At 45.9% G+C, this 26,747-nt stretch overlaps 1 protein-coding gene across 1 annotated transcript; it reads right to left on the bottom strand.

Annotated features, from left to right (window-relative positions):
• Window positions 1–9,698: 9,698 nt before the first annotated feature.
• CD93 (CD93 molecule) lies at window positions 9,699–16,486 on the bottom strand. Its single transcript, XM_045885352.3, has 2 exons — window positions 14,282–16,486; window positions 9,699–14,032 (listed from the first exon to the last, which is right to left on the bottom strand). The coding sequence occupies exon 1, from the start codon at window positions 16,210–16,212 to the stop codon at window positions 14,314–14,316; it is 1,899 nt and encodes a 632-aa protein (XP_045741308.2). The 5' UTR covers window positions 16,213–16,486; the 3' UTR covers window positions 9,699–14,032; window positions 14,282–14,313.
• Between the last annotated feature and the right edge of the window lie 10,261 nt (window positions 16,487–26,747).

Here is a 26,747-nt window from a genome sequence, read left to right as displayed (position 1 = left end):
TTGGAGACTCCACACGGGGTCAGGAGCCAGAGATAGAAATGCTCCGTCACAGGCCGGGTGAGCACAGAGTGTGGCTGGAGACGGGGGAGACGGGAGTGATTGACTGCTTTTCTCTGGGGGCTCACTGAGGAGCAGAGTCCCGAGTTCTCGGCTCCTCCGGGGAGGAGATTGGGAGGCCGCCATTTTCACTCTCGGCCTCCAAAGCTGTAGGGAAAGCTTGCAGGGAACAGAAGCTTCCGGGAGCAAACCCGAGCAGATTACTTAGCCTGGACCGGGCAAGGGCAGGGCAATTCCGCCTCCGGCAAAGACATTTGGGAACCACGGCAACAGGCGCCTCCCCCAGAAGATCAGCGACAACAGCCAGCCAAGACCAAGTTTACCGATCAATGAGAACGGCAGAACTCCAGCACTAGGGGAATACTGCACATAGAATGCATGGCTTTTTTACCATGATTCTTTAGTCTTTCAAAGTTAATGTTTTTTTTAACTGTCCTTTTTTTTTTTTTGAATTTTTCTTTTTCCCTTTTTCAGCCAACATCTTATCAATCCCTCTTTTAAAAAACATTTTTATTTTTCATTTTTAGAGTCATATTCTATCCCTTCATAGTAGTTACCCATATTTTTGGCATATATATATATATAAGTTGTTCTCTCTTTAAAATTTTGAGATATAGTTTCTCCTAACAGATCAAAATATACCCTAAATTTCTAGTGTATGTCTTTGTTCTAGTCTCCTGCCTGATCACATTCTCTCCCTTTTTTTCTTTTTCTTAAAAATCCTCTTCTTTCTTTTTTCAAACAACTTCTTACCAATTCCTTTTATAATTTTTTTTACAATTTTTATTTTTACAGTAATATTCCATCCCTTCATCATATTAACCCTTATTTTTGTACATATATGTTTTTCTTTCTTTAAAAATTTAGGAGGCCCTTTCTTCTAACAGACCAAAATACACCCAAAATCTAGTGTGTGGCAATGATCTATTCACCAACCTGATCATATTTGATCATATTCTGTTTTTTTTGTTTTGTTCTGTTTTTGTTTGTTTTTATCTTTTTCTTTTTCTTTTTTCTTTCTTTCCCTTTCTTTTCCCCCAGTTTCAGGTCTTTTCTGATTTATTTAGAGTATATTTTCTGGGGACGTTGTTACCCCGTTAGCATTTTTTTCTCTCATTCATCTATTCTCTTCTGGACAAAATGACAAGATGGAAAAAATCACCTCAACTAAAAGAACAAGAGGCAGTACCGACTGCCAGGGACCTACCTAATACAGACATTAGTACAATGTCGGAACTAGAGTTTAGAAATACTAGCTGGGCTTGAAAAAAGCATGGAAGATATTAGAGAAACCCTCTCTCGAGAAATAAAAGAACTAAAATCTAACCAAGTCAAAATCAAAAAGGCTATTAATGAGGTGCAATCAAAAATGGGGGCACTAATTGCTAGGATAAATGAGGCAGAAGAGAGAATTAGTGATATAGAAGATCAAATGATGGAAAATAAAGACACTGAGAAAAAGAGATAAACAACTACTGGATCACGAGGGCAGAATTCAAGAGATAAGCAATACCATAAGACGAAACAACATTAGAATATTTGGGATCCCAGAAGAAGAAGAAAGAGAGAGAGGTGCAGAAGGTATAATGGAGTAAATTATAGCAGAGAACTTCCCTAATTTGGGGAAGGAAATAGGCATCAAAAACCAGGAGGCACAGAGAACCCCTCTCAAAATCAATAAAAATAGGTTAACACCCCGACATCTAATAGTAAAATTTACGAGTCTCACAGACAAAGAGAAAATCCTGAAAGCAGCTCGGGAGAAGAGATCTGTAACCTACAATGTTAGAAACATTAGATTGGCAACAGACCTATCCACAGAGACCTGGCAGGCCAGAAAGGACTGGCATGATCTATTCAGAGCACTAAATGAGAAAAATATGAAGACAAGAATACTATATCCGGCTAGGCTGTCATTGAAAATAGAAGGAGAGATAAAAATCTTCCAGGACAAACAAAAACTGAGGGAATTTGCAAACACGAAACCAGCCCTAACAGAAATATTGAAAGGGGTCCTATAAGGAAAGAGAGAGCCTAAAAGCAACATAGACCAGAAAGGAACACAGACAATATACAGTAACAGTCACCTTACAGGCAATTCAATGGCACTAAATTCCTATCTTTCAATAGTTACCCTGAATGTAAATGGGCTAAATGCCCCCAACCAAAAGACACAGGCTATCAGATTGGATTAAAAACTAAGACCCATCGATATGCTGTCTGCAAGAGACTCATTGTAGACCCAAAGACACCTCCAGATTGAAAGGTGTCTTTCAAAGGGGGTGGAAAACCATTTAGCATGCTAATGGACACCAAAAGAAAGCAGGGGTGGCAATGCTTATATCAGAAAAATTGGATTTTAAACCAAAGACTGTAATAAGAGATGAAGAAGGACACTATATCCTACTTAAAGTGTCTATCCAACAAGAAGATCTAACAATTGTAAATAACTATGCCCCGAACATGGGAGCAGCCAAATATATAAGGCAATTAATAAGAAAAGCAAAGAAACACATCGACAACAATACAATAATAGTGGGGGACTTTAACACCCCTCTCACTGAAATGGACAGATCGTCTAAGCAAAAGATCAACAAGGAAATAAAGACTTTAAATGACACACTGGACCAAATGGACTTCACAGATATATTCAGAACATTCCATCCCAAAGCAACAGAATACACATTCCTCTCTAGTGCCCATGGAACATTCTCCAGAATAGATCACATCCTAGGTCACAAATCAGTCTGAGCCGGTACCAAAAGATTGGGATCATTTCCTGCATATTTTCAGACCACAATGCTTTGAAACTAGAACTCAATCACAAGAAGAAAGTTGGAAAGAACTCAAATACATGGAGGCTAAAGAGCATCCTACTAAAGAATGAATGGGTCAACCAGGAAATTAAAGAAGACTTAAAAAAAATCATGGAAACAAATGAAAATGAAAACACAACTGTTCAAAATCTTTGGGATGCAGCAAAGGCAGTCTAAGAGGAAAGTATATAGCAATCCAAGCCTTTCTCAAGAAACAAGAAAGGTCTCAAATACACAACCTAACCCTACCCCTAAAGGAGCTGGAGAAAGAACAGCAAACAAAGCCTAAACCCAGCAGAAGAGAAATAATAAAGATCAGAGCAGAAATCAAAGAAATAGAAACCAAAAGAACAGTAGAACAGATCAACGAGACTAGGAGCTGGTTCTTTGAAAGAATGAACAAGATTGATAAACCCCTGGCCAGACTTACCAAAAAGAGAAGAGAAATGACCCAAATCAACAAAATCATAAATGAAAGAGGAGAGATCACAACCAACAATGAAGAAATACAAACAATTATAAGAACATATTATGAGTAACTCTGTGCCAGCAAATTAGATAATCTGAAAGAAATGGCTGCATTCCTAGAGGTGTATCAACTACCAAACTGAACCAGGAAGAAATAGAAAACCTGAACAGACCTATAACCACTAAGGAAATTGAAGCAGTCATCAAAAATCTCCCAACAAACAAAAGCCCAGGGCCAGGTGGCTTCCCAGGGGAATTCTACCAAACATTTCAAGAAGAATTAATACCTATTCTTCTGAAACTGTTCCAAAAAATAGAAATGGAAGGAAAACTTCCAAACTCGTTTTATGAGGCCACCATTACCTTGATCCCAAAACCAGACAAAGACACCATGAAAAAGGAGAATTACAGACCAATATCCTTAATGAACATGGATGGAAATTCTCACCAAAATACTAGCCAATAGGATCCAACAGTACATTAAAAGGATTATTCACCATACCAAGTGGGATTTATCCTTGGGCTGCAAGGTTGGTTCAACATCCGCAAATCAACCAACGTGATACAATACATTAACAAAAGAAAGAACAAGAATCATATGATCCTCTCAATAGATGCAGAAAAAGCATTTGACAAAGTACAGTATCCTTTCTTGATCAAAACCCTTCAGAGTATAGGGATAGAAGGTACATACCTCAATATCTTAAAAGCCATCTATGAAAAACCCACAGCAAATATCATTCTCAATGGGGAAAAACTGAGAGCTTTCCCCCTAAGGTCAGGAACATGGCAGAGATGTCCACTATCACCACTGCTATTCAACATAGTATTAGAAGTCCTAGCCACAGCAATCAGTCAACAAAAAGAAATCAAAGGCATCCAAATTGGCAAAGAAGAAGTCAAACTCTCACTCTTTGCAGATGATATGATACTTTATGTGGAAAACCCAAAAGACTCGACCCCAAAACTGCTAGAACTCATACAGGAATTCAGTCAAGTGGCAGGATGTAAAATCAATGCGAAGAAATCAGTGGCATTCCTATACACCAACAACAAGACAGAAGAAAGAGAAATTAAGGAGTCAATCCCATTTACAACTGCACCCAAAACCACAAGATACCTAGGAATAAATATAACCAAAGAGGCAAAGGATCTGTACTCAGAACACTATAAAATACTCATGAAAGAAATTGAGGAAGACACAAAGAAATGGAAAAACATTCCATGCTCATGGATTGGAAGAACAAATATTGTGAAGATGTCAATGTTACCTAGAGCAATCTACACATTCAATGCAATCCCCATCAAAATACCATCCACTTTTTTCAAAGAAATGGAACAAATAATCCTAAAATTTGTACGGAATCAGAAAAGACCCCTAATAGCCAGAGGAATGTTGAAAAAGAAAAGCAAAGCTGACGGCATCACAATTCCGGACTTCAAGCTCTATTAAAAAGCTGTGATCATCAAGACAGTATGGTACTGGCACAAAAACAGACACATAGATCAATGGAACAGAATAGAGAGCCCAGAAATAGACCTTCAACTCTATGGTCAACTCATCTTTGACAAAGCAGGAAAGAATGTCCAATGGAAAAAAGACAGTCTCTTCAACAAATGGGTTTGAGAAAATTGGACAGCCACATGCAGAAGAATGAAACTAGACCATTTCCTTACACACACAAAAATAGGCTCAAAATGGTTGAAAGACCTAAATGTGAGACAGGAGTCCATCAAAATCCTAAAGGAGAACACAGGCAGCCACCTCTTCGACCTCAGCTGCAGCAACTTCTTCCTTGGAACATCACCAAAGGCAAGGGAAGCAAGGGCAAAAATGAATATTGGGACTTCATCAAGATAAAAAGCTTTTGAACAGCAAAAGAAACAGTCAACAAAACCAAAAGACAACCGACAGAATGGAAGAAGATATTTGCAAATGACATATCAGATAAAGGGCTAGTATCCAAAATCTATAAAGAACTCATCAAACTCATGATCCAATCCAAACAAATGATCCAATCAAGAAATGGGCAGAAGACATGAACAGACATTTTTCCAAAGAAGACATCCAAATGGCCACAGACACATGAAAAAGTGCTCAACAGGGGTGCCTGGGTGACTCAGTTGGTTAAGCGACTGCCTTTGGCTCAGGTAATGATCCTGGAGTCCCAGGATCGAGTTCCGCATCGGGCTTCCTGCTCAGCAGGGAGTCTGCTTCTCCCTCTGACCCTCCTCCCTCTCATATGCTCTCTCTCTCTCTCATTCTCACTCTCTCAAATAAATAAATAAAATCTTAAAAAAAAAAAAAAAGAAAAAGTGCTCAACATCGCTGGGCATCAGGGAAATCCAAATCAAAACCTCAATGAGATACCACCTCACACCAGTCAGAATGGCTAAAATTAACCAGTCAGGAAACGACAGATTTTGGCGGGGATGGGGAGAAAAGGGAACCCTCCTACACTGTTGGTGGGAATGATCCAGCAATTACACTACTGGGTATTTACCCCAAAGTTACAAATGTAGGGATCCGAAGGGGTACGTGCATCCTGATGTTTATAGCAGCAATGTCCACAATAGCCAAACTGTGGAAAGAGCCAAGATGTCCATCAACAGATGAATGGTTAAAGAAGATGTGGTATATATATATATATATATATATATACACACACACACACACACACACACACACACACAATGGAATATTATGCGGCCATCAAAAGGAATGAGAGCTTGCTATTTGCAACGACTTGGATGGAACTAGAGGGTGTTATGCTGAGCGAAATAAGTCAATCAGAGAAAGACATGTATCATATGACCTCACTGATATGAGGAATTCTTAATCACAGGAAACAAACTGAGGGTTCCTGGAGTGGTGGTGGGTGGGGGGGATGGGGTGGCTGGGTGATAGACATTGGGGCGGGTATGGGCTATGGTGAGCGCTGTGATTTGTGCAAGACTGTTGAATCACAGATCTGTACCTCTGAAACAATACAATATATGTTAAAAAAAAAAAAAGAAGAAGAAGAAGATAGCAGGAGGGGAAGAATGAAGTGGGCAGGGAATCGGAGGGGGAGATGAACCATGAGAGACGATGGACTCTGAAAAACAATCTGAGGGTTCTAGAGGGGAGGGGTGTAGGAGGATGGGTTAACCTGGTGATGGGTATTAAAGAGGGCACATTCTGCATGGAGCACTGGGTGTTATATACAAACAATGAATTGTGGAATACTCACTACATCAAAAACTAATGATGTAATGTATGGTGTTTAACATAACAATAAAAAAATTTTAAAAAAAAGAATACAAGCAGTTTTTACAGAGTTCCATACTATTAAGGGGAAAAGTAGACAAAAAAATGTCAAGCAAGCCAATAATTGATAAAGAGGGAGAAAGAGAGACAGAGAAAGAGAGAATAGAAGCACCAAGAAAACATGATAAATAGAATATACAAAATAAGCCACTGCAAATTTACTAGTAATCTCAGTAACTGTGAATAGGTTAGATCTCCCATTAAAAGACCAATGATGGGTATTAAGGAGGGCACGTACTGCATGGAGCACTGGGTGGTTATACGAAAACAATGGATCGTGGATCACCACATCAAAAACCAATGATGTATTGTATGGTGACTAACATAACATAATAAAATCAAAAAAATAAATAAAAGACAATCTTTTGATTGGATAAAAGGGGAGGGGGGAAAGATAGTGAAATCCAGCTTTGTTTTTTGCAAGAGAAAAACAAGGAGACAAGAGGAAGCTGAAAATATTTTAAGTGTTTAAAAATTAAAAAGCATTCATCAAATGCAACCAATTAATCAGGTATATCAGTTACAGTAGTTTGACAAAATATGATATGAACATGTTCAGAAAGTTCTATTTCATGTTGGTAAAGGATCTGCCAAATACACATCAATCCCTTAACCATACAGTTTTAAGTAGAAAGCAAAAGCGATAGAAATACGAGGGGGTCAGCAAAGCCTCATCACCGTGAGAGACAACAATTTGGACAAAGTCCATGGATGAGCCAGAGCCTGCATGCAACACACTCGCCATGACCAGAGAAGGTGGGCTCAGATACCCAGGGGTCAGCTACTTGGGGGTGCAGATGATTGTTTTGACAAGGAAGTGAAACACCTGATTTGTAATATAACCTTTTGGGGAAAGGAAGACACAATTATTTGCTTCTACCTCACAAATTTCATTATTTTCGTGTGATGTTTGAAAGTAGAAGGATCTCTACAGCACAGAAGGCACTGACCCAGTTTAGGACGTTATGCTATGAATTATGTGGACAGGCATAAAACATGAAGTGGAAGAGATAAGCAGTGCTTTGCAGGAAGAGGTTGCAAGAGCATGATACAGAGCGTGTTGGTCCTCAGCCAAGCTCAGCAGAAATAGAGGTCTGTCTTCTGTAAGCGAGGTCCAGGAAGTTACAGATGGCAGTGAGGACAAATGGCCCCTGAGCATCTCAAACTAAAGCTGAGATGCGTGAATGGCGACCCAATGACCTTGGCCACATCTGAGTCATCCTCCACCCCCCTCTTCTCTCTCTCTCTCTCTCTCTCTTCCTTCTTCTGTCTCCTTCCCCTCCTTTTTCTCTCTGTGTTTCTTCCATTTCGTCTTTCCTTTCTTCCATTCCTTCCTCTCTCTCTCTGTCCTCCTCCCTTCCTGCTTTCCTTCCCTGCTTCCTTCTTCCTTCCTTCCTTCCTTCCTTCCTTCCTTCCTTCCTTCCTTCCTTCCTTCCTTCCTTCCTTCCTTCCTTTCTTCCTTCCTTCCTTCCTTCCTTCCTTCCTTCCTTCCTTCCTTCCTTCTTCCTTCCTACTGTACAGTTGAATTCTATGGACCAGTTTTCAACCACAGGAGAAGATCAACATCCAAGTCAATGATGACAGACTTCACATAAAACCCCAGCAAAAAGATTTCGGGGGCGGGGTGGGGAAGCAGCTCATGGTGCCGCGGTTTGGGTGCCAGGAGGCTCAGGTGAGGACCTGCATGTGCAGCCCCGTGAAGAGCATTCTGTCAAGTCAGGCTCCCCGGGGGTGGTTGCCAGCCTCAGGGGTTATCCTGCTCTTTCATTTCTTCACTGCACTTTGCTCACCTTTTCACCACTTACCTGTCCATCATTTCCTCTGCAACAGATGACCTGGGGGGCCTAGGGAAGCTGTGAAGGGCTAATTGAGGCTTCGAGTTTGCAGGTTTATTATCTGTGCCCTGTCTCCGCTTACTGAATATATTTAGAAGTCAGCTGAGAACTTGATATGTTCGTTTGATTTGTGTTAAACTCCATGGCAGGTGAGTCTTGTATTTTAATCTACATGTCTGCTATAAATGGACTTTTTATTGAGCAGTAAATATAACTCTATGAATTGAATTTCTTTGTAAATGATTCATATTTGAAAGATGTATCTAATATTTGTTATTTTAGTTAGCAGGTAGCAAAAGTCACCAAGAGGAGTTTAAATTTGGCAATTTTGTTCATGGGCTTTTCCTTAATTAGGAAACACTGGCCTCAGGTTTTTCAATATGAAAGAGAAGCCTGTTAAAATTGTGGTGTGTGTGTGTGTGTGTGTGTGTGTGTTGGGAGGCAGCCATGGCTGTTCATATTAAGATAGAATTTCCAAATGTATTTCGTTAGTGACTGGACTGCTAAAAGGATCAGCTTTATTTAACCGTAAGCAATGAATGGTTATCGGAAGTGTCTTGTCCCTTAGCATGACAGCAGGGCACTTTCTCCTCCCCAGGCCCTGTTCTCACCAGGCACGCAGTCTGAGAGGCAGGCCGACTCAAATCAGACCACCTGCTGCCCGGGCCTCCAGGCACAGTGAGATTCGCGCAGCCAAGCAATGAGGGATGTGGTCTGCCTGTGTAATTAGCTAAACGAACGGAAAAGGCTTTGCTGACAAAGTGGCGACAAGTGGTCCTATGATAATTACAGAACGGTGTTTCCACATCACACCAATTGGACATGTTTAATCCTGCACCAGGTGCCCCCCATGCAATTAAAACAATGCAGGGAATTAAACGGGCAGAGAGGCATGGGGGAGTAGACTCAGACCAGAAGACAAATCTGGAAGCATTGAGTCCAGCCTGGCTGGGTTCAGCAGCCGGGACACAGGACATAGTGCAGCCCAGTCCCTCGGAATGTCCTTGCCCCGTGGACAGGGCCTCGTCCCAACCTAGGTGCCCTGGACTTAGTGTCACTACCAGTAGGTAAAGATGCAGAAATGGGGCAGACAAGGTACTTCTTTAAGCAACTCTTTGAGGAGGGAAACGGTTATGTTTAATGACCATGAATTCAAGTTCTGCCATGTATTTAGAGTTGTTATGAAATGTATTAAAACAAATTGACAACAAATGCATTCCAGAGTTTATTAGGTTAGGCATGTGACATAAAACACAAAGGACAACAAGCAGGCTACTCATTGAGGCGGACCTGAGATGCCTCTTGGTTTCTCAGAGTCGTAAGGCCGATGCAGCGGCCAAGCCTGTCCTCCCCGCCCTGGGAAACAGTTGTGCCCAGGACAGAAAGAAGCCCTACAGAGAAATCCCACAATGGCAGAATTAGTGGACCACCTTTCAAATCCACAGATTTAAAAATACTTACATTCTCATCTAGCTCTCGTGCAGTGATGATTGACATTTACAGTCACATCAAGTATCACAAAACAAGGCCTTGTGAATGACCTAATTCAAGCTTCAGCCAAATATGAGTAAAGTACCCAGCCTGGAAGAACGGTGGGCAAAATGTGCAGAAAGGAAATGCTTGCCCCCTTGCAGATAAGGGGAACAATGTAAGACAGAATTTCCAGAGTTTCTTCCTAAAACAGATGGGCATGATCTCCGAGAACAGGTCAAAACACAATTCATTTTTTTTACAGCACTTCAGTGAGCATTAGTTTCAGGAATCTGGAACAGAATATGGTATTTGATTATAGAATACATGGAGAATTTTGATTATCAGCTTTTTTTTTTTTTTTGGTTGACAAACACCACAAACCACACAGACATAGCAGTAGGTTTTGCAGCAGATAGGGATAGATGTTTTCAGGGATCATATCTCAGATTCCCATGCTAAATCTATTGTTTAAGGTGATGGAAATATGGAGAGGACATTACACCATTTTGCAGCTGCTAGAAAGCCATGCTTTCCTGTTTTCCTGATTCAGACAATGGAGAAGCTAAGGAGAAAAATAATAGGAAAAGGCTGTCCTATATTTGCTTTTAAAAACTGCATTATTTTGAATGTAGTACATTTTTTAGGTCAAATCTTGCCTCTGTTCTCTTAGTTTTCACAGGAATATTTGTGGGAAAGAGGGCTGGAATAAAATTAGCTAGTGATCACGTCCATATTCTCCAAAGGTTTTTCGGTGATAAAACTCCAGGTCCTATCAGGATGTGTTCAAACAGGGGCTCCTGAATGGAACGTAAGAATAGCAACACGCACGTGTGTGTTTCAGGGAGAGAGATTCATTTCCAACTTAGTTCTTCCTATACTATGTACATAAACACGTTCGCATACGTGTTTAACTTTTTATTCCACCTTTTTGCCTAATCACAGGGAGGGTGTTAGCCTGCATCTCTCCTGTCCTTAAGAAGAAACCCACTTGAGTCACTCACTTTATGCTGCCCAGAAAACACCATGCGGCTGTGTAGCACCAGATATCACGGTTATGATAATCAGGCATGAGGGTGAACCAAAGGGACACCAGCCACAGTGTTGAGCAGCGGTGGGTGCACCCTACAAAAAGCCCCACCGGGTCCGCCACTCTCAAGGCATTTTCGGATAATTGCCCCACCTTTGCTTTATACACTCCTCAGATTCTGGGGCGGGGCTTGCTCTGCATCACTGTGCAAATGAACAAGAGCAAAGAGCAGGGAGCATCCCTGAAATTCAGGAAGGGGCATAGTGGGCTGCATCCTCCCCTTCAATGATCCACCTTGGAGGGAGGGGACGGGACGGAGTGGGTTTGTTCTGAATACAGTTTTTCTAAGTGCATCCTAGAATTATTGAAGTATGGGAAATTCTATTTGGACAAAAGTCTCCATTGTCTTAGAGCTCGCTGCCAAGTGAAGCTGTCTCGCTTTCCCTATCGCCCTGGCCATTCTGCTGCTCGGCAGCTCAGGGACAGAACGGTGCCTGGTATGCCCCTGCCCAGCCCAGGGACACTGTTGGAGGAGTCTGTACATGGCAGAGCCTACCTCTCCCATGCTCCATCCCTTCCATTTCTCAGTCTGTGTCATGGCCCAGGCACCTGGGGAGCTTCTGGATAAAAGGATTGTTGGCCAATGGCCACACAGCCAGTGGGCATTTGTGTATCCACTGCCGTGGGCCCCCATCTCCCCAAACAAGGATTCACATCCCTCAGACAAAATGACAGAGGTATATCAGCCCATTTCTCCCCTTGCATGTTTCACAGTGGGAATCTGTGGTCTTCATGCTGTCGGGATAGGGCGTTTTACCCACGGAGGGATTCAAACATAGAAGCACCGAAGAAGGAATCCGACTCTAAAAATGAGCGGGCACACTTGGGGACCTCAGCCAGTACAAGGTCCCACAGGTCCCCAGAGGGGCTTAGGGGAAGCCTAGAACAGGAATGTCTCCTTCCTTCTAGTGACAAGGTAGAATCGTAAAAGCCTGGAGCTAAAGCTGTTGAATTTGCATTTATTTCATGTAAGTGCCGATATTGTCAGCAACGCATCTGGCCAACTCTTTAAAATCATCTGAATAGTGGCATGGTTGGTTCCCACACAACAGATGGCCAAGGGTCCTATGGCCAGTGGATACAACCTTTGCCTCCTTGGGTGTTAAGCACCAGTATTTCAACTGAGGTCTTTAAAAAGCAGAAGTTCCAAATACTGTGCTAAGTCCTCCAAAACCTTCATCTTTCCTTACACCCACTCCTTCAGTTACCCATTTCCTTAAAAACAAAACAAAACAAAACAAAACCCCTGAAATATAGCATCTACATTTCAAAAATATCTAAAGTGTATTTATTTAACTCTGAGGGCCGTGCACCTGGCAGCTCCTCGTGCCCCAGGTGTCCGCCTCTGGGACAGATGTGTTTCTAAGGCAAAACCAGAAACAGTAGGGCACCCTGGTTCTGACAGGCAGGTTTTGGAATCCCTAGAAGAAAACACACTCCCGTTCTGTTCTACAAGGTGACAGCAACAAGCCTGCAGATGACCTGAGGTCTCCCGGTGCTAGTCAGGCAGTTTTTAACAGCTCTGACCGTTGGTGAATCCCTGAGCTGCTTTCCAGTGACCCAGGCAGAACTGCGTGGGGAGAGAGTACTCTCTACCACTACATAGGGAAGGGAAACCTTTGCAAGTGAGCATTTAAAAATAAATTAAAATTGCTTTGAGTGGTTTTTGTGGTTGCAAAAGATTTGAGCTATTCTCTTTTTTTCTCTCCCTCCCATCTCCCCCACTTTTTTTAAGAAATAGAGAAAAATGTGACAAACGTTCTTCAAGCAGAAAGGGGACAGCGTCCTGCCTGCCCGGTCCCTTTCTTGCAAGCGACAGCCACAAGACAGGATCGTGTTCTCAAGAAGCAATACCAGCTGTGAGCTAGGTTAAGATGCCTTACGATGCCGGCTTTCAAAACTCAGCAGCTCATCCCCCTCACACAGCCTTAATAATCAGAATGAGAGACTTCTCAGGGCTCCGTCCATCTAGGATCAGAGCATTTAAATCCAGAACAGCACGCAGGGAAGGCAGGTGGCATGGGAGGTGTCTCGGGGCTGCACTCACCCAGAGACGAGATGTCTCCAGCTTTTATCCTTGTGTGCGTTCACCTCATCAATAGTCAGTGTGTGTTAATGCAAGTGCATTTAGATGGATTGATTCAAGTATTTGTGGAACAAACCCCAGGTTTCTCTCTCAAGCTCTTTGGAGTACGTGCTTTCAAAAAAGCTTTCAACTCACTTTATACTTCTCCCACACTTTCCAGACTTCACTTGCAAATAAACCCAAGACTATTAGAGACACTAAGAACTAGGAAATGCAATTTCTAAACTTCCAGCATCCTTGCTACCTAAACAGATCAGTGTACTCTGGTCTTTCTGCAGGACTCCAACTATAAAGCTCAGCAGGGCTTGTGATGGGAAAATGCATGAACGCAAATGTAAAGAGATGTTTCCAGTCCTGAATATGTTCCTTTTGACCAAAAAAAAAAAAAAAAAAAAAAGCTTCTTACGTAATTTAACAATTGATTTAGTCTCTGTTCTACCAAGAGGAACGAAACATTCCAATCCTAATTAGCATTAGCAGACCACCCTTTCTTCTTAGATGATTCCAGTGAGCAGAGAAGCAGTTCAAAAGGAGTTCCATTAGCACCTGACTTGTAAGCCCTTGATCCAGAACCAGCGGCAGACATGAAATCAGTCACATTTGAATTTGACAAGATAAGTGAGTGAGAATTGTTAATATTCACAAAATTCCCAAAATGACATCCCAACCCATTGCATCCACTTCAAGAATACCACACACACGTAGAAAATACCTGTATATTCCAAGTGGCCAGGCCTTTAAGAATGTGTACAACTGTTTGCTAAGATTCCAGTCCAGTCTTTTGGAAGGATGTGCCCCCCCGCCCTCCGACGGGGTGTGTAAAGCTCTGAGGATGGTGGTAGCCAATTGTCAGTGTCTCTGGGGCCGTTTCACCTTCAGCAGTCCGTCCCCGGCGTCGGACTACAGAAAACAACCAGGACAGCATTGGAAGCTGCTGTGACCCGCCAAGCACATCTAGACCCCAGGAGAGGCCCACGTGCTCTATGTCCCCGGCAGGGCGACAGCCCTTAGTGAGTGCCCCTGGGCTGACAGCCTGGACAACACCTGCCCCTTGTACTCCGCCTGCTTTGTGTGCCGGTCCTTGCCCTCCCACCTCCCCGCAACTGCCCACCCTCCCACCCCCTCTGGGTGACCTGAGGCCTCCTTTACCTGTACTGATTCTCCAAAGCCCTGCTCTCAGCTCACTCTGGAGCCCAGGAGTAGCTGTCAGCTGCGTTCTGGGGCTTTTTCTCCTTCTCCTTCTCTCTCTTTGCTCTCCGCTTGCGGTAGACCAGTAGCCCTAGAGCCAGAGCCAGTAAGAGTAAGATGGCCACCACGGTGCCCAGGATGTAGAACAACAGCAGCTTTTGTCCGTCGGTGCCCTCATCGCTTTGTTTGGCGGTGAAATCCTCCTCTGTATTCTCCCGACGGCCAGGGGTGACCATGGGGTGATGGGTGCTGGGCTCCATCCAGACACCAGGGGGCCCACTGGGAGCCGGCATGTGGGGTGCGGCCAGGGTGACGGGGGCGTTGTGTGGGAGGGAGGGTCCCTTTGCGGTGGGTGCCTCCTTGGAGGTGCCCTCAGGGTCCCTGGTGGGCCTGGACATTGTGGCAGAATGCACGAGTTTCCCCTCTCTATCTCCTGCATCCTCCCCCTGGGGAGGCCCAGACAGTGGGGCCAGGGATGTGGGGCCCGGGGTGCACGAGACCCCGTCCAGGCCCAGCTCCCAGCCCGGCAGGCAGCCGCAGCGGAAGGAGCCCTGCGTGTTGAGGCACAAGCTATCACAAAGGCTGTTCTCCGTGTCCGCACACTCATCCACGTCCTGGCACTCGGTGCCTTCCGCCCCGGCCAGAACATAGCCCTTCTCGCAGGAGCAGTAGAAGGAGCCGTCGGTGTTGGTGCACTCCTGGGCGCAGGGCGAGCGGCCCGGGACACACTCGTCCACATCCCGACAGGTCCCCTCCCCGGGGCCGCCGGGCTCGTAGCCCACCCAGCACTCACAGCGGAAGCCCCCAGGGGCGTTGACACAGGCCTGCGGGCAGGGGGAGTCCTGGCACTCGTCCATGTCCATGCAGTCCCGCTGACTTGAGTCCAGCTGGTAGCCCTGGGGGCAGCGGCATGTGTAATTCTTCCCGTGGGGTGCCGGGACACAGGTGGCTGCCCCCCGGCACGGGCTGGAGCTGCAAGGGTCCCGGGAGGCACAGGTCACCAGGTCGTCGAGCAGCCGGAAGCCCGGCCGGCAGCCGCAGCGGAAGGAGCCGTCACCCCCCTCGAAGCAGTCCTGCTGGCAGCCCCCGTTGTTGAAGCTGCACCCATACTGGGGGCTGATGCAGAGGGGGCCCGAGCTGCCCCAGTCGAACACATCGGGGGCCTTCTCCCTGCACATGAAGTAATCCTCCTGACCAGCTTCCCCGGCCCCACAGACCACAGTAGCCGCAGAGCCGAAGGGCACGGCCTCCAGGGAAGAGCTGGTGGCATTGAACGGGGTCGTGTAGTTCACCCGGCCTGGGCCCCCCAGAGCCAGAGGCTGGCACATGCCTTTGAAACTGAACTTGCACACAAAGCCCTCGATGTTGCTTCCCGGAGAGCCCGGGCTCCCGCAGGGGCCCTCGGACCACTTGGGGAGGTGGCTGGCATGGGACGGCTGGGACAGATAGAGCAGCAGGGACACACAGCGCCTGGAGATGCAAGAGCTCCTGACCTCCTTGTTCCAGTTGGTGTAAAGCGTGTCCTCCCCACCGCCCACCCAGCTGAAGCCTTTCAGCGGCAGGCTGGGGTCCAAGCACTTGGCCTTCTCGCGCTGGAGCCCGATCCAGAACTTGCCCATCCGAGCTGCCAGGGGCGCCTCCGACTCCAGGAGCTGGGTGAGGGCTCGCTGGGTGTGCCGGGCCTCCTCCTCAGTCCTCACCGTGGCCAGGTTGCCGCCGTTCCTGCTGCAGTGAAGCTGGGCCTCGGCCGCACTCAGCTTGCCCCAGTGCGCAGTGTAGCAGGCCCTGCCCGCGCACACCGCGGCCTCCCTGTGAGCGCCGGCCCCTGCCCGGGGCTGGCCCAGAAGCAGCCTCAGCAGCAGCAGCAGCGGCAGCCCAGCGCAGGTGGCCATGATGGCGCCGCGTCCCTCCCGGCGGGAGGCTGGTGGCCCTGCGGTGACAGCCGCAGGCGAGCTGAGCTCCGAGGAGAACCGAGGGCTCAGACGCAGACGCTCTGGCCCAGGGAGGAACACAAAGACTGAGGGCTTTCACATCCCCCTGACCCAAGGCGCATCCTGTACTGTTGTACTTCTTACTTCTTACCGGATACTGGGGCTTCCTGCAGTGAATAGTGTTCTGACTCCTGTCGCCTTCATCACGGTTTTGTTGTTCATAGAAGAGGTCAGACGGCTGCGCTGGGTCTCTGGCTAATCTCTGGGGAAATGTAGCAGCGTGAGGGGCAGGCAGTTCCAGCTCAGAGACGCCCGCCGCTTTATTTGGGCTCCCTTGTCTTTCCCATCTGCAGGACGAACTTAAATGGCAAGCTACAGAGTGAGTGGAGACTTTGGGGGACTAGGAACTTGAAAAAGCTCACTTAGTAACCCATAATAAAATTCCACTTTGGTTTGCAAACAATCAGAAGGAAAAAAAAAATTCTCAGACTTGAGACATGAGGCCACGGATGGTTATAATTTTCAGCCTTTTTTAGAAGCAAACTGGATTTTTCTTCTGCCTATCTCATGTTCCCTTTGGCTTTGGAAGTCTTTTTTCTTTTATCCCCTCATCGTGAACTTTAAATAGATGGGCAATTTTTAAATAGGAACTGGGCCGTGGGAATGACGGATTGTCTAACACAATGCCAAGCTCCTAAAGAGTATTAAACCAAATGGGATGGAATTTGGCAGTTTTCAGGGTTTCACAGTGCAAATACTGTGTTATGAGGTGGCAGTGTCACAAAAAGCATCAGAAAGAAAAGAGGAAAATGTTTCTGGCCTCATGGCCCTGAACTTGCATTCCCGACTCCCCCGGCTCAGGGTTAGCAGGAAGGGCCGGAGTTCTGAGAATCCCGGCCACAGCAGGCCCCTTCCTCCCAGCAGCTCATCAAAGGCCCTTGAAGCAAAGGGTGCTTTTCCTGAAGTCGCAGATGTGTTAGTCATCGGAACTGTCTTCCCCCAGAAGTAGACCCTGAGACACAGATTTGAGACAAGTCATTTATTCGAGAGGAGAAGTCAGACAGGAATGGGGGAAACCAACAGAGGGTACCTGAGTGCGCAGTAACACTGAGGCTCCTGGAGCATGGTCCCGAGGGAATACTCTCAGTTTTCTGAGCCAAGGAGACAGGGCTGTGGCAGCTCTCTTCCAGCTACCCTCCTATTGGAAGCGGCAAATTCTTGATACTCTGGGCTGACAGTGAGAACCTAGTTCACCAGAAGGAACACGCAGGAGGACAATGGCCGGCAGCTACCAAGGGGCTATGGGCATGGCACCCGTGTCTGCTACATCGGCTCTCCACAGAGATTTGAGTTAGGGTGTCATGGGGGTTATGAACTCACTAGTTTTCAGCCTCCCCAAGGCATAAGGTGCCCATCTCAGACTCTAGTTGGAGACCCTTCAGAGGTGTCCTTTATGTTCTTCTTATTTTAATAAGATATTTGAGATAGTCCAGGAATCCTCTCTCAGAACCCCTAGCATCCCCCTGTGCTCTTTGGTGCCATCTATCCACCCACTCACCTCTCCATCCATCCATCCATCCACCCATCCATCCATCCACCCATCCATCCATCCATCTATTCATCTATCCACTCATCCATCTAACCACCCACTCACCTCTCCATCCATCCACCCATCCATCCCTCCATCCATCCATCCATCCGTCCATTCACCCATCCATCTATCCACCCACTCACCTATCTATCCATGCATTTATCCATTCATCCAGCCAGTCAATCAGCCAGCAAGCCAGCCAGTCAATGTTATTTAAGTCTCTACCATGCACTGGGCTAGGCACTGGGATTAAAGGAGGGAACTCCTGCCTTCATGACCCTTGAAGTCTGTTAGAGTGGACAGATTTGAACATGTTGGACAGTTGTAGCTATGATAGATACTACAGGGAGAAGTTGAGGGTGTCAGCAGAGGTACTGCCCTGGTTGGGACATGAGCAGTAGGACTGGCTCCTCTGATGGAGAATGCCAACAAAGCTGGAATCTAAAGGAGGAATAGTTAAGAAGGAGAATGATTTCCATATGAGGGAACAGCACAGACAGAGGCCCTGTGGTGTGAGGGTTGTGACCTTTATAAGGGTGTGAAGGACAGACCATGAGACTGGAGCCTGAAAAATGGGAGGGAAGACCCAGGGAAAGAGGAGCTCTGTGAGCCCAAACAATAAAGATTTAGGGTTTTGTTCTGAAATCCATGGGGAAACACCCAGGGGCCAACCTGCTGAGACTGCATGTAGAGGATTGGAGAGCAGGCTAAAGGGCCCCAGTAGTATGGGGGAGTCACTCAGCAGGCAACTGCAGGTTTGCAGGCACAGATGACAGTGACTTGAGCTGGGCTGGTCCCCTGGATTAGGGACAGCAGATTCAGGAAATGATATGGGTCTAGAACAGGATGTTCTTGGCATTGGTGGAGTAAGAGTGGAGGACATGGGAAGTATGCAGAAGGACTTCATCGCTCTCTGCTTATACCAGCAAGGGTTGGGGATCCTGGAAGGCTGTGTTCACTGGAGGTAGAGAAATGGGGCTGGACCAGAGAACAATTGGAGAGAGTCTGCCTCTTGGGGCTGAGGATCTCCCTGCTTCCTTAGGACTCTGAATTCACCCCCTTGGAAAACTGGGGAAGTAGCCAGGTTCAAGGGATCCTGGGAAGGCTGGAGTCCTGGCTACAGGACACTGTAGCTAGGTGAATATTTAGCCTTGGTGAGAGGGTCAGTGTTGACTTCTTCCTGGGAGAAGAAGCTGCATTTCTAAAGCTTTATTTACAGGCCAGCGACTTCTTAACATTTTATAAACTCAATCTGATGATGTTGGCCTTGATTTGCTGTACAACCTGGCATACACTCATAGCACAGAATCTTCCTCCTGATTTAGCCTCCTGTCTGTGTAGCCCAGAGCTAGATTCCTCAATTAACTGGTGTGATCATGCAGGATTCACCCAGCATCCTGCTTGGTTGGTGCTTAAGGAGGTGGGCTGAATGAGTGACTTACAGCTTATGAACCAGTCTGACCCCCAGATCTTTGTCAGGGTATTCTTTTGCTGGCAGCTCTTCATCTTTCACGTGGGAACTTCCAAATCAACTCCTCTTCACTTAGCCAAGTGTTGACATCATAAAGAAGAAAATGAAGCAAGGAAATGTGCTGAGTTTATTCATTCATTAACCCAGGGAATATTGTAAAGCACCAATGGCAAGAAAGACCATGTACAGTGCAAGAAGCTCCCAGCTCTTAAATTTATGGATCCTACTTCATTATCTCCAGTAACCTGGTTATCTAAGCCTTGTTCTTCCTCCCCTTCATCTGTAAATAAGGACATGGGAACCAGCGCCTCTGGATGCCTTTCTTAATCTAGTGTCAACAACAGTGAACTCATGTAATTACATATCTTTCCCTCTTCTGGAACTGGAGAGAAAGCAGACCAGTGAGAGAGCAGGACCAGAGACCACTGCTGCCCTCACGGTGCAGCAGAAGGAACCAAACCAGCTGTCTAAACCACATGGGTGCAGTTGGCCTCATACTGACCCAATGACTGTTAAATACAGCGCAGTTTCTCTATTGATTATCTCCCCTCCCCTTGTGCCTCCCAATTTCTGACTTCCACTCTGATCCTTGATCCTTCAGTCACCACTGGCTGAGCTTGGCTGAGTTAACTCTCGCAGGACCTGATGGCCTGAGGTCTCTAGCTCCAGGGATTCTGCTGTCCTCTTCCACCCATAAGGAGGTGGCACAAGCATTTAGGGGGTGGATTTGGGGGCATGATGTTTTGTGAGCTCAGCGGAAGAAGTAGAGCTTACTTTTACCAGGTGGGATTTAGCTGAGTTCACAAAGTATTGGAAATTGTTTGGATGCTGACTTGGAGGAAATTCTGAACCTCATGTACTGAGTTCCTCCTTGGATGACAAGTTATCACCTTTTACTTAGAACATAGATTTTATCAAACCTCTCTGAAGATTGATAGTTAAAAAACAGGAATCAGCAGCGGGGAGACCAGAGAGCTTTCCTTGGCAGATTTTTTAATGCAAGTCACATTAAATGTTCTAGAACAATCATAATCCTATTAGCATGGTGTAAGCCCTGAGCCATGACCCCAAACTGTCTACTTTTATTCTGTACTCATTTATCAATGAGTACTGAGCTTTCTTTTTAAATTGTCTAAAAATTTACTTCTATATGAAGCAAATATTTAACAAATATTGTTAAAATATCTATACTACACAAAGCAATCTACACATTCAATGCAATCCCTATCAAAATAACACCAGCATTTTTCACCAAGCTAGAACAAACAATTTTAAAATTTGTATGGATTCAGAAAAGACTCCAAATAGGCAAAGTAATGTTGAAAAAGAAAAGCAAAGTGGGAAGCATCATAATTTTGGACTTTGAGTTATATTACGAAGCTGTAATTATCAAGACAGTATGGTACTGGCACAAAAACAGACATATAGATCCATGGAACAGAATAGAAAACCTAGAAATGGACCCTCAACTCTATGGTCAATTAATCATCCACAAAGCAGGAGAGAATATCTAGTGGAAAAAAGACAATCTCTTCAATGAATGGTGCTGGGAAACCTGGACAGCCACACACAGAAGAATGAAACTAGACCACTTTCTTACACTATACACAAAAATAAATTCAAAATGGATGAAAGACCTAAATGTAAGACAGGAATCTATCAAAATCCTAGAGGAGAACACAGGCAACAATCTCTTGACCTCGGCCCTAGCAACTTCTTACTAGACACATCACCAGAGGCAAAGGAAACAAAAGCAAAAACAAACTACTGGGACTTCATCAAGATAAAAACCTTCTGCATAGCAAAGGAAACAATCAACAAAACTAAAAAGCTGCCTACGGAATGGGAGAAGATATTTGCAAATGACATATCAGATAAAGGGTTAGTATCCAAAATCTATAAAGAACTTACCAAACTTAACACCCAAAAACCAAAAAATCCAGTCAAGAAATGGGCAGAAGACATGAATAGACACTTTTCCAAAGAAGATATCCAAATGGCCAACAGACACATGAAAAGATGCTCAACATCATTCGGCATCAGGAAAATACAAGTCAAAACCACAGTGAGGTACCACCTCATACCTGTCAGAATGGGTAAAATTAACAACTCAGGAAACAACAGATGTTGGCGAGGATGCGGAGAAAGGGGAACACTCCTACACTGTTGGTGGGAATGCAAGCTGGTGCAGCCACTCTGGAAAACAGTATGGAGGTTCCCAAGAAGTTAAAAATAGAGCTACCCTACAATTCAGCAATTGCACGACTAGGTATTAATCCAAAGGGTACAAAAATGCTGATTCCAAGGGGCACATGCACCCCAATATTTATAGCAGCACTATCAACAATAGTCACATTATCGAAAGAGCCCAAATGTCCATCGACTGATGAGTGGATGAAGAAGATGTGATGTATAGGTATGTATGTGTGTATATATATATATATATATATATATATATATAATGGACTATTCCTCAACGATCAAAAAGAATGAAATCTTGCCATTTGCAACAATGTGGATGGAGCTAGAAGGTATTATGCTAAGCAAAATAAGTCAAAGAAAGACAAATACCGAATGATTTCACTCATACGTGGAATTTAAGAAACAAAACAGAAGAACATAGGGGAAGGGAAGGAAAAATAAGATAAAAACAGAGGGGGAGACAAACCATAAGAGACTCTTAACTGTAGAAAACAAACTAAGGGTTGCTGGAGGGGCGGTGGGTGGGAGGATGGGGTAGCTGGGTGATGGGCATTAAGAAGGGCACTTGTTGTGATGAACCAGGGGGCGGCTTATAGATCATCCAACTTTTTTTGCTTTCAAGAGATAGAACACCTCCACCCTCCGTTCAAATCCCACTCTGTCACTTAGCAGCTGTGTGACCTTAGTCAAGCTGCTCAATCACTCTGTTCCTCATTGTGTAGCACAACAATCTGTGACTGTTTCCTCTACTGCAGTGGGAGACAATGCAACTGCAGGTCTCCAGGGACTTTGTGGAGACTAAATGAGTTCGCACCTCCAGCACTCAGAACAGCGCCTGGCAGGAGGTGAGCTACCATCACACCGGGAGGCTGAGGAACTGAGACAACCCAGACTCTCCCTCTACAACTGAAGTTAGAGCCTCGGTTCAGGCATTTGCTGGCTTTGGGATTGGACCCACCTAGCCTCCAGAGATGTTGGTTTCCTCGTCTGTGAAACGGTGAAAATATGAGTCACGATGCCATCATGTTGTGAGCATTAAATTTACAGAGACAATAGCTGTACGCACTTCCTTTGGGGGCTAAGGCAGAGCAGACCCTCAGGAAGTAAGAGTCCCTGTTACTAGATTTGCAAGGAAACAGAAAAAAATCAGGCACCACGCCTCCACACCCATCCCCACTGAAGAAAAGCTAAAAAGGACAAAAACACCCAGTTGCATTTGGCAGAGATTCGGAGGTTTTCTTTTTCAGACTCCCCTGCCTTCAAGTCTTGTTTGGCTCCTTGGCTGATTAAACATTCTTCTTTAGAGCATTATTGATTTTTCCACATTTTGTAAACAGTCTCCTAACATAATTTATCATGCACAATATTTATAGAAAACTTGACTGGGCTGCATGTTGTTTTTAAGGTTAACTGGTATTTACCTCCTGGCAACTGGCTTTGAGAAGCAAAGGCCGCTTGTCAGCATTTGGAAAGAGATAAATCACAAAGACGAATTGTGCTTTTTGGCAGGGTCTTTTTACACTTTTCATCTCCAGCAACAGCTCTGGGCATGAAATAGAAGGTTGCGAATCATGCTTCCGTGGCTGAGCTGGGCGATTTGCAGGGTCCGTTTGGCATTTACAGCAGTCTCGGTGGTTCCAATAAGCTGTCATAGCAATTTGGCCCTATTTAGACAATATAATTTTATAGAAATACAAATGATCTATTTGGCCTGACTTGCCAAGTTTTGATTCTCCATGAAATAAGAACAGTAACACAATAGTTGTTTGAAAGGAGGTCATGTAGGTTGAATAGATAGAATTTTATTGCCTTTGGGAGGCTGAGTGGGGAATCTTGGGGCTTTCCTAGAAGGATAGACTAGATCTAGAGAAGCAGGCGACTCAAGCATCCATTGAGAACCTGCAGGTACCAGGGAGGTCCAGGCCCGTGCCCAGGACCCGGCAGGCAGGTGCTAGACCGCCCTCTGCAGCAGGGAGCCTGGGCTGCAGGGGAGCCGTGTGCCCTGCTCCAGGAACACACAGAAAAGTCGGGCCTCATCTTCCTAGGTCAGAGCTGTTGCCTGGTTGCAGTTGGCATCCTCAAACTCAAGCGATTTAGTACAAACGGGAATAATAATTCCCACCTCCTGTAGCTGTGATTGCTAATAAATGTGACACTTCCTAGCCATGTGACTTTGCAAGCATCTGTCCTCCCTGGGCCTCAGCTTCCTAATGTAGAAGCATGTGGATTAAATGAGATGACTTAGTAAAACTTTTGGCAGTCAGTGCTTTACCAACAGTTGCCATCATCAGCCACGTGGATAGAGTCTCACATTCCCCACGTGACAGTTTTAGGATTATTTCTGCTCTAGTTGGTTCTGGAAGCAGCCTCCACACACAGGCCAGTGGTCGCGCCATGCTCCATAGCACCGCACTGGACCCAGGGAAGCCCGACAGCCTGCTGCAGGGGTCTGGGGGGAGGGAAAGCAGGGCAAACAGGACAGGGTAGGGACACAGCTGTGCCACGGCCCCGGTGGCCAGGGGACGCCTCCAGGTAACACAGACAGGTGCTGGCCACTGTGGTCAGTGACATGGTGAGGCTGTGGGTGCGAGTGGGCACCCAGGGCACGATGACAGAGAAAAGTCCTTATTAATCAGGCATTCCATCCACGACTGCATTGTCCTGGACAAGAAGACCTGGTTGATACCCCAATACCAGCACCAAATCCTGTTAACACTTACAAGAGTCAAAGTAGAGATGGCCCACGATGTGCAGAGAATTCCACCATCATGGCTGCCCATAACGTAATTAGCTGCCCATGCTTGCACTCAGTTTGCCTAATTATATTTCACCGGTGGCGAAGTTTCATCACCCTGCTGCTTTTCTCATAAACGTTCTGGATTGTGTCTAGTTTCCATCTGAAACTATGAATCACATGGCTCACGCCCTACCTTTCTCCAACATGGCAAGGGAAACATTCCTGTTGGCAGGACCCATCCCAGCCTACCTCCTATGAGCATCCTGGCTTGTCTCATCTCCTTTTCCCAGTTCTTCCTAGAAAAAAGTTGGAACGTGGCTGGATCCCCAAGCCCGGGAGAATATAACAGTGCTGTAATATTCGGTGTCTCTCAAGTGGGAAGTGCCACTCCCAGTTGGTGACAATCAGTCATGGCAAAACCTCGTAACAGCTTCTAGACGTGAGGCTCTTTACCAGAATGAGAACTGTCGGTCCCAGGCTAGGTCCAGCTCCTGGACATTTTTTATTACAGTCACACAGTGTTTTTAAAATTTTGAATTAATTCTCAATATCTAAGGAGTGTAAGATTTTGCATAAAGATGTGGATTTCTGGCTGCTTCTGACAAATCAGGGTGTGTAGCAAAGCTGGCCTCCTGCCGACATGGCAACCAGTGGCCACACCAGGCTCACAGGGGCTGCTGTGCTGGCCCCAGTGTCCACCACCTCAGCTCCACTAAGTAGCATCCCGGTAGCCCACCCGTCTTCCGCCTAAAACCAGGATCATTCTTCAGCTGAAAGTTACCCGGGCTCTATCCAGAATTCTGTGTGTCCTTCTCTCTCTCTGAAGTAGGGTGTGGGAAGTCCTTCTACTGACAGCATCTTATGACTCCTTGATGCCTCTCCAATGGATGCTCTCTTGCTATTCCAGAGAGGAACTCAGTTGTGTATCTTTTGGCAATAAGCTTCAGGAGGTGCTGGGAGATTCCTCTATCTAGTGGGTAAACCTGGACAGGTCCGAGCTGACGACGTGCGCATCTCCCTGGCCAACACTGGAACCTGGGCAGACACATGCCACAGGCTGTGCATGTGGTGCGAGGGAGAGTGCTAGGCGCTGGCCCTCAAACAGAGACGTGAGAGGGTCGTCCTGTCCTCTTGAGTGCTGCTTTACAAAGCTGCTGGGGTCAGGACAAGCTGGCATGGCTGCGAAAGCAGAAACCAAGAGACAACTAGGAAACTGGGACCTCAAAGGCATCACTGAATTGCTGCATTAGCCAACCCTGAAATCACCCCACCTGAGCCTTGTCGGATAGAATGATAAGCATTTTTGATGGTTTGAACAACTTATACTTTGGCTATCACTTGCAGCCAAAAGCATTCATTCCATATTTTTGAGTCCTAAAGACTTTAGCCTGTGGGACAAAAGCTGACCCGGAAGACTTTCAAGCTTTTCCCGGGTCTGTTTTTCAAAGAACATCCCCACACAACAGTTCTAGGGGTCAAACTATTTCCCTCACCCATATTGGAAGAGAGAAAAGTATTCTCATTGGGCTATTTCTCATGGAAAATAGGTGGGAGGTGGGAGGGATGGGGTTGCTGGGTGATAGACACTGGGGAGGGTATGGGCTATGGTGAGTGCTGTGAATTATGTAAGACTGTTGAATCATAGACCTGTACCTCTGAAACAAATAATACATTATATGTTAAAAAAAAAAGATGATAGCAGGAAGGGAAGAATGAAGGGGGGAGATCGGAGGGGGAGATGAACCATGAGAGACTATGGACTCTGAAAAACACACTGAGGGTTCTAGGGGAGAGGGGTGGCGGGATTTAGCCTGGTGATGGGTATCAAAGAGGGCACGTTCTGCATGGAGCACTGGGTGTTATACACAAACATTGAATCATGGAACACTACATCTAAAACTAATGATGTAATGTATGGTGATTAGCATAACATAATAAAATTAAATTAAAAAAATAAAAATAAATAAAAAAGAAAATAGGCCCTCCCCTGCCAGGGGCTGACAGTGAGGGAGGTGGCTGCTTATACCTGCCAATAATCCGGATGGTGGCATGGAACAGCCGCAAAGACACATTTGGAAAGACCAGCAGTGGTCTGGCTGTCCATGCTCCAACAGCCTTCAGGCACCTTGGGGTCCAGCGACGACAGCAGGGAGCAGTGGATGGCACAGAGGGGGCCGCGGCACACCTGCCTGAGCTGGCCGGAGACCTGGGCCTGCACCTGCCATCACCTTCCAGTTTCGCAGGGGAATGAAGTGGGTGGCCGAGAGAAAGCTGACACACCAGACTGCTGCAGGTTCCAACATGCAGAAGCCACCTCAGATCCACACTGGAAGCAGGACTGGAGCCTGTTTGGGATGAAACACGATGATGTCACATCACACAAAGCAGGGGCAGTCCCTCATGATTTCCTACAAAGGTTAAGTCCGGAACCCCCAGGGGCTACCTGCACCTCACCTGAGGGGGGATTCAGCAAGTGTGTTTTGTTTCTTTCAGCT

This window comes from Mirounga angustirostris, unplaced genomic scaffold (assembly GCF_029215605.1).
Source record: "Mirounga angustirostris isolate CCGP_5_RB_7025 unplaced genomic scaffold, mMirAng1.0.hap1 SCAF_10, whole genome shotgun sequence".
Lineage (NCBI taxonomy): Eukaryota > Metazoa > Chordata > Mammalia > Carnivora > Phocidae > Mirounga > Mirounga angustirostris.
Note: the sequence above shows the minus strand (reverse complement) of the source record. Positions and strands in the feature narration are given on the sequence as shown.